This window comes from Dermacentor albipictus, chromosome 5, assembly GCF_038994185.2.
Source record: "Dermacentor albipictus isolate Rhodes 1998 colony chromosome 5, USDA_Dalb.pri_finalv2, whole genome shotgun sequence".
Classification (NCBI taxonomy): Eukaryota; Metazoa; Arthropoda; class Arachnida; order Ixodida; family Ixodidae; genus Dermacentor; species Dermacentor albipictus.
This window is the reverse complement of record NC_091825.1, coordinates 148,382,961-148,399,769: the sequence shown is the minus strand read 5'-3', so window position 1 is coordinate 148,399,769 and position 16,809 is coordinate 148,382,961. Positions and strand designations below refer to the sequence as shown.

At 48.2% G+C, this 16,809-nt stretch overlaps 2 protein-coding genes across 2 annotated transcripts in view; both read left to right on the top strand.

Annotated features, from left to right (window-relative positions):
• The window catches only part of LOC139060199 (uncharacterized), a 51,783-nt gene extending 45,017 nt beyond the window's left edge, over positions 1 to 6,766 (top strand). Inside the window, exons 26-32 of the mRNA XM_070539163.1 lie at positions 362 to 534; positions 1,033 to 1,216; positions 2,330 to 2,371; positions 2,794 to 2,869; positions 2,965 to 3,011; positions 3,885 to 4,124; positions 6,018 to 6,766. Coding sequence (XP_070395264.1) covers positions 362 to 534; positions 1,033 to 1,216; positions 2,330 to 2,371; positions 2,794 to 2,869; positions 2,965 to 3,011; positions 3,885 to 4,124; positions 6,018 to 6,097 — 842 coding nt within the window. The 3' untranslated portion in view covers positions 6,098 to 6,766. The remainder of the gene's footprint in view (positions 1 to 361; positions 535 to 1,032; positions 1,217 to 2,329; positions 2,372 to 2,793; positions 2,870 to 2,964; positions 3,012 to 3,884; positions 4,125 to 6,017) is intronic.
• A 6,375-nt stretch (positions 6,767 to 13,141) lies between these two features.
• Positions 13,142 to 16,162, top strand: LOC135906212 (uncharacterized). Its single transcript, XM_065437477.2, has 2 exons — positions 13,142 to 13,596; positions 15,567 to 16,162. Exons 1-2 carry the CDS (start codon positions 13,182 to 13,184, stop codon positions 16,049 to 16,051), a joined length of 900 nt encoding a protein of 299 aa, XP_065293549.2. The 5' UTR covers positions 13,142 to 13,181; the 3' UTR covers positions 16,052 to 16,162.
• Positions 16,163 to 16,809: the final 647 nt, after the last annotated feature.

Genomic DNA, 16,809 nt, shown 5'->3' with positions numbered 1-16,809 from the left:
GTTTGTTTGTTTGTTTGTTTGTTTGTTTGTTTGTTTGTTTGTTTGTTTGTTTGTTTGTTTGTTTGTTTGTTTGTTTGTTATGGCATCGTTGCAGACCACACGTAACAATAAACTGCATCTACCGTGAAATTTCATCCCTGTGTGGAATTCGAGTTCGAGCGAATGAGCGTGGTTTAACTGGAACAATGATGTATAACTGGCACTTCTATTTACTCAGCATCCGGTACACGTGCCGGTAGAGATGACTGTTTTTCAATTAAGAGCTCTCTCTCTCTCTCTCTCTCTCTCTCTCTCTCTCTCTCTCTCTCTCGCTTTGACCCTCTACACCCGTGTCCTTTCGTCGCCCCACGTGAATGTGCAGTGTGGTCCCCGGCCGTGAAGGCGAGCCTACAGCACGACTACCTGCAGGTGAACTTTATGCGTGTCACCAGGGTGTCCCAGGTGGAGGTGGTGTACGTGCCGGGCTCGCGCCGGGTATCTAAGTACCGGCTGCTCTACAGCGACAACGGCCAGGACTGGCACAAACACGGAGACGTAAGAATTGATGCCGCGTGCGGCAGCAAAGAACGCCTTGGTCAAGCGCTGACCCCATGGAACGCGCCTCGGCGTATGCATGTGACGCCGCGAAGTGCCGACGCGTTCGTGCTACACTGCGCGATGACCGCGCGGTGAGGTCGGGCAAAATCTGTGACACCGAGGTAATGCGCATGCTAGTGCGCAGCCCATAGGCTTCTTGCTCAGCGCGTCAGATGTGCGCGTCGAATATACGTCGGAAGCGCCTTCATTGAGGTATACACATTTGCATGCTTGCGAACAAGTAGAGCGATTCTTGTTGTTGGAAAGGATGCGGTCTAGAACGCTAGGGAGGCCTGACGCTTATATTTGTTTCCATGATGTACGGGTGCTTTTAGAACTTTATTCGTGTTTTATTACTGTATAGTAACAAGGTGTGCTTTTCGGCCTTCACAATGAAACAAATAGCCGTATAGCTGAAGCAGGTATTCATGTCGAAGCGCTGTTTCGGGCTCACAGGTTCGATCCCTGGACCACAAGAACGGCGTGGCCATCGACCGGCTCGAGAAGACAATCCAGGCGCGCCAAATCCGCTTCGTCATTGAGGAGGCGTCCGACCCGCAGATGGAGGACGAGCTCCTGGTCGGCATGCAGCTGGAGCTGTATGGATGCTATATCGAGGAGTTGAACCAGGAGCACGGAGGTACTATCCTATATAGATGTGTTCACAGAACTAGCTCATGCTACGCTTAGCTAACGTGTCACTGCATTGCACGGTGGCCACTTCGTAATCTAACTTACAAATGTCACTGTGCTTGCATTTCGTCTGGGAAGGAATAGAAAAGTGCCTTTCTATACCGATACTTCCGTACGAGCACAAAGGAGCCGTATGTTGTTAGCGTGGATGCAATTGTGCGACAAAGCATTAATTAATTAAATACTTGATTAATTAATTCATTCATGCTCCCACTTTCCGAGATACTGGTGAAAAGGCACACGCTGTGAGCGAAGTGCCTTTTTCGTTGCACGCCTTTCTGGAAAGCTTATGAAATGTTTGCGCGAAAGCCACAATGACGACGAATGTAGCAGGACCTGTGAGTAATATCCTGGTCACACGGGAGGGCCCCCTTTCTCAGCTTGCGCAAAGGACGCAACCGCAATCGAGAGAGTTGATCCCGGTCAGTGTTGACAGCGATCGAAAAAGCCGGTGTTACAACATGGTGCACCATCGCCGTCATTATCATCAGCAGCATCAGCGGCCTATTTCATGTCCACTGCAGGACGATGTCAACTCCCAGCTATACACTTTCCCCTGTACTGCGTTAGCGCTCTCCATCATAGGCCTGCGAAGCTTTCTAGTCTTATCAGACCACGTAATCGTCGGTCACTCATTGTGTCACTCATTGTGTCACTCCAATACACGGCCGGTTACCTGCTCCACGCATTACATAACCTGCCCCGAGTCCACATCTTCAACCGGAATATCAGCTACGCCTGCACGCTTTCCATATGTCACACTGCCATCGTCCTGTCTCTTAACGTTACACCTACAATTTACTGTTATATCGATCGTTCTGCGGGTCCTTAGCTTATCGTCTCTTTAGTCTTCATCGGTGCAGCAGACAATTCTGACGTGCCAAAACATGTTGTGAGCCGCTGGTGAGTGCATATTAGAACACGCGGTCCATGTAATGCAGTGAAGTTAATGTGGCATTTCCACATTTATTACTGCAAGTTCGCCACGTTACGGATGGTCAATGTATTTCTTGACAGTATACTATAGAAGCCACTAAAAAAATATTGTCTTTTCTTTCAGTTGCTTGTGAAGAGGACAATACCTGGTACTCTCATGTTAAAAGTGCGTATACATCTATGTCTAATCATGTGCACGTGTCCCTGGATTCCCGCTTCTGTCTTTTTTTTTTATTTCCGTAGGCAGTATTAAACAATAGGCCGATGCTGGCCCTCCAGAAAATTGCAACATCATCACACACAAAAACAACAACAGAGCGCGTATCTCTCTTAAATTTCTTTTTCTTTTGCAGTGAGGCTCTTCTATTCTCATTATATTATGATATGCAGCAGAATGATGTTATTTTTAGTATTATACGAAGACATTTACTTGGATAACCGCCTCACATGACTTTAGGTTTTGTACTTATGTGCTACTATTTTTGATGTTCAGTGTTTGTGCATTTCATTCCAAACGTAACAAAAGAGCTCTTTTCTTTTCGCGAGCTGTCAGTAAACTCACAGCAGCAATCCTTCTCTTTCTTTCAGCCAAGAAAACGCGCCACTTTGCAGTGGACACGACCAACAACATCGTCTACTTCTGCGACTTCCACGGAAAGACAGAGTTCGTTCACGCCACAATTTACAACTGCCGCTTGCAATGGCGGTGCCCAGAGATGTAGTGAGAACCACCCTGAGCGCCATGTATTTTTGTTTCAGTCACTTGGCCTGCTTCTCTTCCAACGACGGAGGAAAAACTTGGATAAGTACGCCTCCCTTCACTTATCCATATGCATATTATGACTCACTAAGTCGCATTTTTTTCTTTATCGTAATCTATGTGTCTTTAATAGGGGGCGCGCGAGAAACTTGGAAATCTAGTCATAACAAGTCTTCTACAGAAGCAACGTTCAAGATAAGTTAGTGGTTGATGGAAATACTGACAAAAGAATGCAGGGAAAAGATAAAGAAAAAAGAACAGCTTTGTTATCGCTGAATCTGCCAATGAGCAAATAATTTATTGTCATTGATTTGTCGACGACGTGTAAGAGTCTATATTGTGAAAGTTGGTCCAATGCCCTTATACAATATACTCTTCAGTAGGACCGACGATTGGGCTAGTCCTTAATACGTCCTTGGGAGGAACAACGCTGAGGTAACGAGACGACAGTCTTCTTTTTTTTATTGCGTATTGGACAGTTTCTCTCAGAGAGCCGTCAAAGTGCTACGATGGTATTGGGAAAACAGTGAAATTTACTTGCGTCATTCTGCTTCGTTCGCACTATAGTTGTGCGGTTGAGGAGTCCGCCATAATTAAGATATATACTAGTTACTGCCATTTTGTTTTTTGTGAGAATCTATCTCTTAGTGTCCTGGCTCTGTATGAACTAGCTTATTGTAATGTAAAGCTTAGTTGCTTTGTCAAACAACGTTTGTCAACCGTCGCAAACGTGCTCAGAAACCACTGGTCAAATGCTCCATTAGATTCAACGCGCGGCGTTGTATCCCCCAGTATATCCGTTTCAGGGTATCGATTCGTCTCGCGTGTATTTTGTTAAGTCCTCTGTAGTCGCTTTCCAGCCCACGTTAGAGCTTACGTAGTGACGTGAACGCGTTTCGCGCGTGGTCGTGAATGGCAGTACTGGAGCCGTTCGTGAACCACCTGTTGGGCTTCGACCCGGAGTCCAGCCGCATGCTGGCCTCCGACTCGTCGGGCGAGTCCTTCCTGGCCAGCTCGGACGGCACCCACTGGGCGCTGGTGCCAGGCCGCGCGGCCAACGTCTCGCTCAGCCGCGCCAACTTCGTGCCCAGCCTGATCGTGCCTGCAACGACGCGCTCCGACATCCTCTCCAAGGACCTCATCATCGGCGATTGGAAAGGTATTTATTTATTTATTTATTTATTTATTTATTTATTTATTTATTTATTTATTATGTGACGAAAACCTGCGACTCCAGCATATACTGCGACTGCGCTCTGGCACTTTCTAAAAACAGCGCAGGTGACAAGCGTTGTTGTATGGGACTTCAAACCGACGGGCCAAACTTCGCACTCTCGTGCTGCAGCAGTAGTCTAATGATCGCCTATGAAATAGGCCTACTAATAACGTTGCAGCTTTCTTTCTTTTCTTTTTTTTTTTCTAGTTGCAGTCACTATCGCTCACCCCGACATCTGTTGTTGTAGGCTTCGCTGCACAGCTACTAGTGTTGCGGTAAAAGCTTTGCCGCAACGCAAGTAGTTGTGTAACGAAGCCTAGACTTAGGGTGAGTTATAACGGCACGTTCCTGCTTCCCCTCCACATTTTGTATTCACCACCAACCCATTTGTAAGTCAGGGCTGCTTTTCAAAGCTTTTGATTGAACTTCGCCGAGTCTAAGCAATCGGACTACTATTGCAGAACACGTTTTTGCTTTTCTTCGACGAAGAGAAAGAGAGAGAAGGTGAAGAAAAGAATGAACTACCCCTAATTGGCTTAGCGAATGAAGGTCTAACTTTTGTGAGCATCCTAACTGCAGAGTCACAAGTTTTGTCGGTTTTCCGCGTGCGTGTTCTTTCTTTCTTTTCTTTTTTTTTTTGAGGACGAGGACTCGTTGACGACTTGAAATTGATTTGGTGTTCGTGGGATGTGGTTATCTGGCTGCCACTTTCTGGCCACTTTCGTCTCGTCAAAGAAATGAAAAAGGCACGGACTGAATATTGGAATGAAAAGGATGTAACAAGTTAGCGCAGAGCTATGTACGTACGCAACAGCAATAAGGCGTAATTAGCTCAAAAAGGCCGAAATTAAGCCAATGTGCGCACGTTCACACTGCGCGTGCGGCTAAAAGCGGAACCGAAAGTGTGGCTTTACTCAACTTAAAATGTGGGCCGATCCTGGAGATGGTGCAGTCTTGGATCTCCCGCATCATGCAAAACTAGTTGATGCAAATTAAGCTCAGAGTTCAAGTATCTTGACGGATCCCGAAGGTGGTGCAGTCTAAGCAACGAACCACGTGGTACACTAATGGGCCCAAGAAGATCTTGTCTTTCTTCGGTGTCAAGCACTGTTGACTCGTCTTGTATCTATAAACGACGCATAAGAGATGGTTCTTCCTTCTGTTTTTTGCTATTGAAATGTAAGACAAGATCTCAAAGTTTAGCGCTCATCCACTTATTAAAGTATTTAATAACGGGAAAGCCAGACATCCACCCAATCGTAGCAATTTCCTTTGTAGCAATTGCTACAAAGGAAACACTTACGGGTTCGTCGAAAGAAAAGCCTCGCAGTTGAAGAAAAATTGGTTTTGATCCGAGACTCGAACCCGGGACCAACGCCTTTACTAAATATACTTAAAATACTTATACTTGCTAAATACTTTACAATACGTTAGTATTGTAAGTATATTTTAATATGGTGGTGATGGTGATGTTGCTGCAGTCGGGGATAAGAACAGATAAAATCTGTTCTTAACAATCAATTAAGCAAACCACGCTTTTGGCATTGCAGTAGGCTATGACGCCCTGGGGAGTTTAGTTGGTGTAGGAATTCCAACGTGAGGCCGCCGCCAGCCTTTCGCTTTTGTGTCGTGTTCTGGCACATTCCCAACCGCTCCCTTCCCTAAAAGCCTGCAGGATTGACGTATTTCGTATTTACAATAAACTGTCAGTGCAGTGCAAGTTAGTATCTTCGTTGGTGCCCGCTCAACAGCACTCGTTATTCTTGTATATCTCTTGTTGCAGAATAGGCTTTAGCGCGGACTTGTTTCCTCCATTTCTTTTTTCTCTTTTCTCAGCCACCTACGATGGGCTTGTGTACAAAGACGCCGAGGCTCCTGCCGCCATCTGGAAAGGCTGCTGCATCGGAGCGGTGTAGCCCCGACACCGGTTAACCACGGTGTCTACGCGTTGAGAACGTTCTTTTTTTTTTCTCGTACGCTCTTGCTTTGGCGGGCCGAAAAGCAATAAGAAACGAACGAACACTGTGAATTATAATATAAATTGCGTGGTTATATGGGAGATGTCTCTCGAAGTACGTCGAGGAGCCGTAGATAGCGTCGTTGTCGCGCACCGTTCGCGGTACGTCGCTGAGATACCATTGTTGTCTGCAGCACCCATGTATCAGAATTTCACATTTTATAGCAAAGTATTGTTGTCTGAACCAAGTGTTCGTATATAAGGCCGAGATTACGAATTACCGTGTATCTCGTAGGCGACTTGTAAAATAATAATCGTTCGACAGCCGCCGGCCTAACTTACTGAACAATCAAACGCGGCACTTCCAACAACATCCACGATAAAATTAATGATGCTATGCTTACCAGCAATTTGGTTATATTACGACTACAGGATACAGGGCGTTGCCGGAATAGGTGACCACAGATTGTGCTCGCCGCGATGAGCCTTCATCAGGAAACTCAAAGCCGTCGCATCTGAGTTCAGTTAATAACACGTGACCCTAAACGATCGCTTCGCGATGTCACCATATTTGTAATACTCTCTGCAAAAAGCAAAGGCGTCATTAAAAACGAGTGAACACGAACAACGCAGCCTCTGTGAGAATCATTAATTACTTCAGTTGTATTCAGCAGCTGAAACATCGTCGCAGTCAGCTTCAATTATCGCATGCAGTAAATGCTCGAGAGCTGAAACCTGCGCAGAGTTATTGCGCTCCAACACCTCGGAGGACTCCAGTCTAAAAAAAATTACCGACGATTACGTTACTTCCTAATGCGAAATTTGAGCGCAGCAAATAAGCTGTTTCACCTTTTCGATAGATTGAGGCAAAGAAATCGAGCAACACATGTATGCGCTATCACAGAATTTTTTTTTTCCACACGTATTCCTTTAACAAAGACTCCACTAACAGTTCTTGACAGTCATGAAGGAAGCTTTGTGGTCGGAGAAATAGACTGATATATGTTCGACTTGGTACACCAATGCTTGATTCTCAAAGACGAGATCTATACAAGTGCCTCGCGAGCTCTGTATGTCTCCCGGCTCTGCTCTGGCAGCTCGTTTAGCAGCAGCAGCAGCAGCAGCAGACGGAGGACTTCCATCGGTCGTCTCGGTCATGGCTCAGAAAGAACTGGCAGATAATTTCGCAGTGGCGAATGGCAGCGGCAATTTCGGCTCGGGCGGTGCACATATACAGATCCGCCGCCACCGATCTGGCTCTCTGATTGCCACCGCACAGGGCGAACGGCAGCGGCAATTTCGGCTCGGGCGGTGCACATATACAGATCCGCCGCCACCGATCTGGCTCTCTGATTGCCACCGCACAGGGGTTGCATTGGAGGAGGAGCGAAGAAGGGAATTAAGTTCGAGCCGGCGCTTTGACAACCGGAGACTCGCAGGAAGAGGGGGGAGGGGGGCGGCGTGTACACCCAGCGGCAAACGATGGGGGCAGAAGCACGCGCAGCAAGCGGACAACACGATAAAGGGAGGAGGGAAGAGATAGCAGCGACTGACTGATGCCGCTGACGCCGATAGTGAGTCAACCCCAGCTGCGGAGTTGGTTTCAGAGACAACGCCGCCGATGCCGACACAAACAATATGATACCCTCGCTTCCGCAGCGCTAAGAACCAGGTCTAGCCGTGGGAAGGTGGTCACGTATTCGTCGACGTGCCGGGGCCTACGTGAAATAACCGGCGCGTCGGCAACTGAAGAGCACCCTATCCGCCACACAAGAACAGGGGGGGGGGGGGGACCCTTTCCTCCTCTTTCTGCATGGCGGCGACGGTGTTCTATGCAGTCACGTTATCTTGACTCTCTAGCGGCGTCAGCGGCATCCAGCGGTATCAGTCGGTCGCTGCTAGCGCTGGGGGGATGAAAGGGGGGCGGAGCTGGTTACGAGGCCGACGACAACGCCGACGACGACGCGAAACCCAGGAACGGACGCCAAAGAGCTGCGCTCTAATAAAACGACATCAAGCTACCAACCAATATACGCAATCATCATCCAAACTGTGTTTCTTTTACACGCAAGGGACCACCTGGCAAGAAAGTCAATCACCGTGCGGCTAGACAGCGAAATTTTTTCGAGGCTCACGTAATAAAATTCTACTTTTGGCACGTTGTGCTGGCGATGCTTAGTTCGTATCCATAAGTAACACCCTAGTACTGCTACAACAGCGGCCAGCAAGCCTTTCGCAAATATGTTTCACCGACAACCTTCAGTCGCCAAGCTTGACTAGCTGTCTCTCTCTTACATTCTGAACACCGCCTATGCAAGTGCCCTTATTCATTACTGTACAATACTGTCCAACACTCCACATTACTGTACAGCACTGTACAGGAACTGAACAAAGCACGTGGATGCTTCAGCGCCAGTTCAATGCATACTAGACTACCTTGCTTGCGCAGAAAAGCTGATCGAACGCAATGATCATGTATGAGAAGCCTTCTGCATGCTCCCTGACCCGACAACAATTGCTACACGAGCCTAAAGAATGCAGTAAAAGACAAACCAGGTGCCTGCCGCAACGAGTGCAAACAAATGCTCCTTGTACATAGCAACTTACCTGTTTTCACATTTCCGAAGGTACTGCCTTCCCGCATAGCATGGTCATCGCTATGGCTGCTATTGATGCCACCAACTCTTCATGATAATTTTTTTTGCATAATCTCAATCATAAACGTTGGAAACTAGAACTCACGTGCACAATTTGTATATTTCAGATATGTGTTACTCTCAGTACTTGTACTAAAATAGCAAATTATTACTTTCATTCGTGTTCCTTGAAGTGCTTCTTTAGAGTTTCACATGGGAATTCTAAAACAATTGTCTGAGAAATTATTAGTGCTATAGATCCATTCAAAACACGGGTGATCAGGCTATAACATTATGTATCGCAGTATACGTTGCGACCATTACGTCTTGAAATCAAATGCAAACAAAATTTCGGACCGAACCATTCATATGGTGCATGGCGGATTAGCCAGCGAAGCTGTGCCGAGCAACTATGGCCGAACTCCGCGTCCAGAAACATTCTCTTTGAATTTGGAATTCGCCCCTGTGAAACTCTATAAGGAGGTGGCAACTCACGCCTCTGCCGCTTTGACGCAGACTCGAACGACCTAGCTTGACGCCTACGAACGGCCTCCAGCGCGCTATCTTCATCGGTAGCCTGCTCTCGACACCGACGATTAGACTCCTCGCTGACGCTCTTGGGAGGCTGAGTCACTGGCCTCATTCTCCGCTTTCGCACGAGCACGTTGTCGTTGGTCTCTGCTGTCGACGCCTCTCCTCGTACTCGGCTTGTTCTGCGACTGTGCGCACAATGCGCGGTCTTCCCATTTTCCCCATTTTTGTTGGAGTTGCAACTGTTGCAATGGTATACATTTGCAGTGCACAATCCGGTTCTTACACACCCCGGCGGCTACTGCGGCGCATAAACCCGTGTGTTCCCGCCGCAACTGCCGCGCCGTTGTATGGAGGGCAGATGGCAGCAGGCGCAGCCGGCAGCAACGGCGGCCAGCGCGAGGGCACTTCCCCACTGCGTAGGTGCGGCGCGCGGTGAAATCACGTGTCCTTTCTTTCTTCTGAGCAGTACTATCGTTTGTTATCTTTTTTTGTTCACTTCACAGACATCGAGCCCAGATAACCTCCCTACGAGACCAGGCATACGGTTCATCCATACAGGTCCGTCAGGTAAACAGCTTTGCTGTAAAAGCACCGAAAGAAAGCGCATAGGTGACGAAAGATTTAAAAGAAAGCTGCACAGATATACATGTCATTTGTGGCGGCACACTCGATTCAAAGCGCATGCTCAAACTAAGCGCATCAAGTCATCGACAAATTCAATTTGGGAGCACGCCACGCCCACGCTCCGGAGTACTGCCTTTAGCCTTGAGAAAGTGGTTGTACGGCAGATCGCGGCAATTCTCACTAGTCTGCTTCGTACTTCCCATTTGCTTCGGCGGGTCCACCATGCGCTTGAGATGTATCGATATTGGGTGAATCATGGCGGCCGTCTTTAATAGCTCATACCGGCGCTTCCATCACACGTGATGTGTTCGCCTACAAATGACGTAGCTCTAGATACTATTCTAAACCATTCTGGACACTACAATTTCACCCCATTGTTGAAAGCGCCATCTTGTCCGCTCCGATTGGCTCATAGGACGGCTACGCCGTCTCTGACTATAAAAACGCCAACATGGCGGAATTTGATCAGGTTCTGGAGCGCGATTTTCTAACGGTTCGGAAAGCGAGCCGTTCGCTTGCCCTCGCTTGATTGGTCAGAACCGCGCTTTTACTGACGAATCACGCGAGGGCAAGCGAACGGTTCGCTTTCAGAACCGCTACAAGATCGCGCGCCAGCTGGACATTGTGTCCAGAAGAGTTACTCTGGATGGGTACCACGTAAAGTATGCGTTCAGTGTTGCCTGAAAGCAAGGTAGTGGTGTCTGCCAAACAAGAAACGTGCCTCCCCTCCCTTTCCTACCCTACCTCCATTTTCAGTCAAGCGTCCACCCCCTTCCCTCTGAAAAGTATTCCCGGGTAGGTGACTCAACAATTGTTATCTTAAGCTTATTGAAACAGTTCAGTAGTCCTCCTGTAATCGATCAATAAGACACACGAACAGCACCAGCGGCACAAGCTCCAGTCCTACAGTGGCATTGAAGTCTCTTCTGAAAGGCAAGTAAGCACGTTTTAATTGACCCTCTGTTGAAACTGAAGTGCCCTACTTCAATGTGTAACCGAAACGGTAATTTTTTGCGGAGTCGTGCCTTCTACGGGAATTCAACATTTAGCTCGAGAGAGCGCTCAGGACCATAGCGCAGCTTTTCTGCGCTTCCCAACGCTTGTATGGCGGCCATGACAAGCCCGCCGCGATCTTCGGCGGCTATCTTTTTTGTCCACAGAAGTCGCCGCACGAGCGCGGCTAGCGTCGGCTCGAGTGGGACTCGATAGTTCCTTGGTTGTTCGCACAAAGTTCAGTAGTTGGAGCAGTTGCACTCCGACCTGGTCGGGTCCAAGGCGGCAAGATAATGATGCGGCTCGCCGTTGCAATCTGCAAGGAGCACACATGAATGGAACGCCCTGTTACATACATACATACATACATACATACATACATACATACATACATACATACATACATACATACATACATACATACATACATACATACATACATACATACATACATACATACATACATACATACATACATACATACATACATACATACATACATACATACATACATACATACATACAAATGAATCCAAGAAAAACATAAGGGTAATTAGTTGTGGTTGAAATTGAAATTTAGAAAGTAATGAATGGGAACAATGAAATGAAATGGAAGTGGACGAAAACATAAGTTGTCGCCGTTGAAGACCGAACCCACAATCTTCGCATTACGCGGGCGATGCACTACCAGTTGTTCTATAGCAACGGTCATCAATCCGTCCACAAACTTCGCTATTTGTGTGTGCTTAGATATAGATCTGAGAGTGCTAGCTATTTACAATCGCAATGATCGCCGCGCCTCCTTGAGGGAGACTTCAAAGAACAGGCGTGCCTGGTCTGCAGAGTAGTGAAACTAATATTAGAAATATAAAGGATCAGTGCATGAGGCTGTTCCCACCGAAACTAGCTTTTGACACCGCATCTGATTAATCACTCTAGGGTGCCGTCGGCCAAGAGCGAGATGTGTCGCCAACGGGATTAGATTTGGTGAACCTGCCAACGGTAAAGCTTCGCAGATCGCATCCGTCAGTGAAAATGCGACGCTGAAAGCATCCTTAAGGGTTAACAGCGCACACAGACGGGGACAGAGTGAGGATCGAACCACAGGACACAGCGCTGACACAGCGCTGACACAGCGTACGTTCTTCACTCTGTCCCTGTCAGTGTGCGCTGTTAACCCTTTAAGATGCTTGACGAACTAGCTCACCAAGCCATCTTTGTGAGCTGAAAGCGTGTTTGTAGAGAAGCGCCGGTCGCGTGGCACGTGCCTCTGTTGGGGACGTCGTCAACAGCGGGCCTGGGTCCCAGAAAGTTGAAGAAGTTGAGCGCTATGACGACCAGGCAGAAGAAGACGATGACCGCGATGCGGAGCAGGACGCCCAGGGCGCGGCACAGCGGGCTGCTGACCACCGACGCCGTGGCCGCGGAGCAAGTCCGCCACCACAGGGACGCCAGCCGCGCCAGCTGCATCCTGTCCTTCGCTGGTCGTCCGGATTGGATCAGCTAAGGCCTGGCCGCAGCAATGCCGATGATGATCACTTTGCTCTAAATGGATGTGAAGTGCGTTGATATTAAAACAAAACTTCGTGTGTCGGGGTAACGGGAGTTCGGTTGTCTGGCGACGAGCACGATCATGTGCACGATGACCGAAGGACCTGGTCAGGGGACACATGCTACGGTCAGCGCTTTACTGGTACTCAGCAGATGTGCATCCTTTATCACTCTAAGGATAGACGCTATAGATTGAATGAACCTTGTGGTTGAATATTGTGGAGTACAATGTACAAAACTATGCCTTTGATAGAAATATATGCATGCTACAATAGTAGAAGGTCACCTATACGCTCAATGACCAAAGGGATGCCTCAGTTCGGTTTTTAGTTCGCTGGTTGGTAGGTTATCCTCTATGCATTGCTCATACCTACAAGGGGGATTGTCCAAAAATCGGATGGGGTTAGTGAAGTTATTAGTCAAGTCTAGCCACTTCCCCGATCCTATCCCTCTATTTACCACCTAGCACACCAGATATTAGCGCCCCACTACATCTGCAGCTATGGTTCGATATGAACGTTGGACACAACGCATAAATAAAGTTTCTGCTGTGTACCTCGTTCCTGCCTTCCAATTTTGCTGGTGTTCCGAGCTCGTCCCGACAATCACGGCTGTGTGCAGACGTCGCCCCGTACACGCAGCAGCGCGCGTACAGTTCTACTGAGCGAGGTCGAGGCAGACGAAGCAGCGGGGCCGTTCACGATCATGGCCGCTCGCCGGGCAACGGGGCCGGTGCAAGCGATCCGGCGCGACGGCGACGTCGGTCGCCGCGAGGGCGCCCCGCTCCTGCGTGCCCCGGTATTGCTGGGTGACGGGGAAGGGCCGCCCACGATCGGCCGATGGGCCATGGCGCTCTGCGAGGAGTTCGTGCAGAAGCTGTACAAAGCCGTGTGGACCGCCATGGCTCTGCTGCACGCGCTGTGTATCGTCGGCGGCGACAAGCCGCCTGCCGCCGCCGCTGCCACGCCGTCCTCGACGGCGCTGCATCAGCAACGGCAGGAGACTGCGGACGCGCCGGTCCCCGAAGCCCGTCGTCGCAAGCCAAATTCGCACGCACCGACGGTAGCCAGCGCAGCCAGGCAGCCTTCCCGACTGAAAATGGCTCCAGAAGCGGCCGCGGGTACGACAGAGGCCTTCAATTTCATGTTGCTCGCTTGCGGTTGCGCGCGGGACGCATGCTACGATTCCGAGTTCATTTGTCCGTCCCGAGTAGATAATGTGAACATGCCAGGTACATAATTGGAGGACCATTTTAGGATGATGTCAGGACGTGTTCCAAGGCACTACTGTTTGACACTGGAATTACAGGGCAATACATTATTTACGAAGTGGGTTAATATATGCATAACGCAGCTTGGATATGAGAAGCCACAATGTAAGGGCTACGATTTGATATTTACGCACTTTCATGTGCTCCGAAATCTCAGGAATTTTGCCTCTTTGTTTCTTGCCACCATTAAAAAGCAGTTTGGTATCAAACGAACTACACTAGGTGCAGCACCATCTATGCACTTGCAATAGCATAGCTCTCGAGATCTGCTTTTGCTACTTCAAGAGGACCATCGGTGGAAAGTGCGCTTTAGACACCACGACCAATAATAATAATAATAATAATAATAATAATAATAATAATAATAATAATAATAATAATAATAATAATAATAATAATAATTAATGTTTAAAACAAAATAGTCTACAAATAAACGCCTTTTTTTTAGGCAGTGCCATTTGGATTCCGTTTTTGGTTATGCGCAATATCGTTCGGGCAAGCATGAAGCTCCCAAATAAGTACACCTGGAATCAACGTCCTACGGACATCCTGCTGACGATGTTGCTCGGATATATCTCAAGTTAACTTCGCGATATGTCCAGCAGTATATGTTATGTTTAAAATTCATCGTAGGCATGGTGCGGTGGACGCCCTCAGTATGTCCCATAAAAAGCTAGGACGTTCGGATGTGACATAGCAGAGTGTGGGTGTAGGTCAGTTGGTTACTCGTGATTTTGGGAAGTTACCGCAAGCAAAACGCGAGACTTGGAGAAAGGGACAACACGAAGCTGTGTTGTCCCTTTCTTCAAGTCTCGTGTTCTGCATGCGGTAACTTCCCAAAGTCAAGACGTTGGGATCTTTCCGGTACACCCAAGGTGATGTTTTGTGTTGTCTGAGTCGTAAATCGTTTGCGCGAGAGCATTTTCTCCTTGCATCGGCAGCTTTGTATCGGCGGTGAAAGTACAACCACCAACCACCACTGGTGAAGGGGTGAAAGAGGTCAAAGAAAGCTATTCAATAATCTGCAACCTCTCTTTGACTGTCAAATCGAGCGCACACGTTTCATGAGCGCGTTAAATGGCTGTTGCTGCTGCAGCAGCCAAAAAACAGCTGCTGCTGCTTTTTTTCTGAGCAGGGCATTGCACTGTAACAGCTGAGCTTCTATATATAATTCAGCATTGGTCATAAGAGCTTTTGTTTTAAACGGGTGAGAACGGGATGTATAAGCGCTGGGACCTTTATTCAAGTTATCATTGTTAGCTTCCGGGTTGTTAATGCCTACTGCTTGAAAATGACAATGGAAAATTTTTGTGGGAGTTATTTTCTATTTCTAAGAAAATGTGACTTCTTTCAGTCTCTTTGTGATGAGGAGAGTTCTGAAAAAAACTCTACAAATTTTTGACTACGCAACCGTCAACGGCTTGTAAATTTAGCACCTAGAGCATAGCTGAGACAAGCGGAAGCCATATGGCTGAGGACCAAATGCATGCACATTGCAGCACAGCCGAGCGCATGACAACGCAGAATTAAGTGATCAAGGTATGAGATTTTCGAAAAAAATAAAATGTTTAGTATTTCATAGTTGATTTTCATATCTCGTTGAATGTCCTCGAGATGTGATAAAGAAAGTGTATAAGGTGGAGGGCTTGAACAATAACCCCCTCCCACCCATGAAAAGCTCTTATATATACACACTTCTTACTGCGACAAGCGCTTCGCAGAGTTTGTAAAACTCCGGAAATATGTGGATCGTGCTGCTTTGAAATGGTTATCCGCTTACTTGCCCTAATTGACCTGGCTACCACTTCCTGCAATTCCAGCGCGGAAGCGCAGCCTCGAGCCTCCTGCATCGACGATTCCCCCACGTACGGCACCGACAACGTCCAGGCGCTGCAGCCCGATAAGGCGCATCCCGATGCCCAGCACCGCGCTCGGACAAACCCGCTCCGGGGACAGGTCGGTCAGGCCTTCGCGGTGCAAGCTCACGTCATCCAGGCTGTCGTCGCCCAAGGCCAGTGCCTCGGCCCCAACGCCGACGTCTCCAAAGAATCCGTGCGCGGCGCCGCTGTCGTGTTCTAGCGCCGCTCTGGCCACGGCTGCGGACTGCAAGAAGGGCTTCCCGAAAATCGCCTCTCCCGACGTGCGAAAGCTGCGCCAACAGGCGGTGGAATTGTTCAACGCTTTGGTGACTGTGTTCGTACTTCTCGCCAACTTGACTGTGACGCTGGTGTATTGTCTCGTGAGACTGTCTTGTGTACGTGTCCTCGCCTTGGTGTCGAGGCGAGCGGCGGTCGCCGCCGCGTAGCCCCTGTGTGCGTGCGCGCCAAGTCATATGTTGTCGATCTTATTCTTGTAAATTGTATCCGCTGCTTCACATTGAGCTTAGTATATTTATAAATTATTACCCGCTGGGCTCCGTCAGTAGCTTTAATGCAGTACGCATGCATTTTTTTTCCTCGCTGCTTGTTAGAATCTTAGTGCATACAAGACGATCGACTGTGTCTTCGCCGTGGAAAGCCAGAAATTCATGTATGGCAGAAAACCTCGCTAAGTGAGCTGTGATGTCATGCCAAAAGGCTAGAGCTGATTGAAAACTATGCTTTGAATAAAGGTGGTTGCGTTGAGCACTGCCCGCGTAATCCTGAGGAAAGAGAGAGTAACGCTGAGTATAGTTACGGCGCATTTCGAAGCACCTATGTGTCACGTACCAGAGGTGTGACTAGTTGGAAACAGAGTTAGTACAATACTAACTTTATGCAAAGACAAAATGCTTCAGGTCTTGAGCCTCCGTGATTTGAGTTATGGCACTTACTTGATTATTTGAGCCATGATTTGAGCTGACACGTGTAGACGGAGCACTTGCAGCCAGCCAACACTGAATTGCAGGTAAAACACCCCTCGCCATATTTCCTAAGTCCACAAGGCACACTGTCGTGCACTAATTTTTGCGCGCATATATTTGCGCAAGTGTCCTGCGAGAAAACCACCGTCCACTCTGCACTCTGCTGTTAAAACAGCCGCCAAAACTATCATCATCATTATCACCCCTTGCGGTGGCTTGCG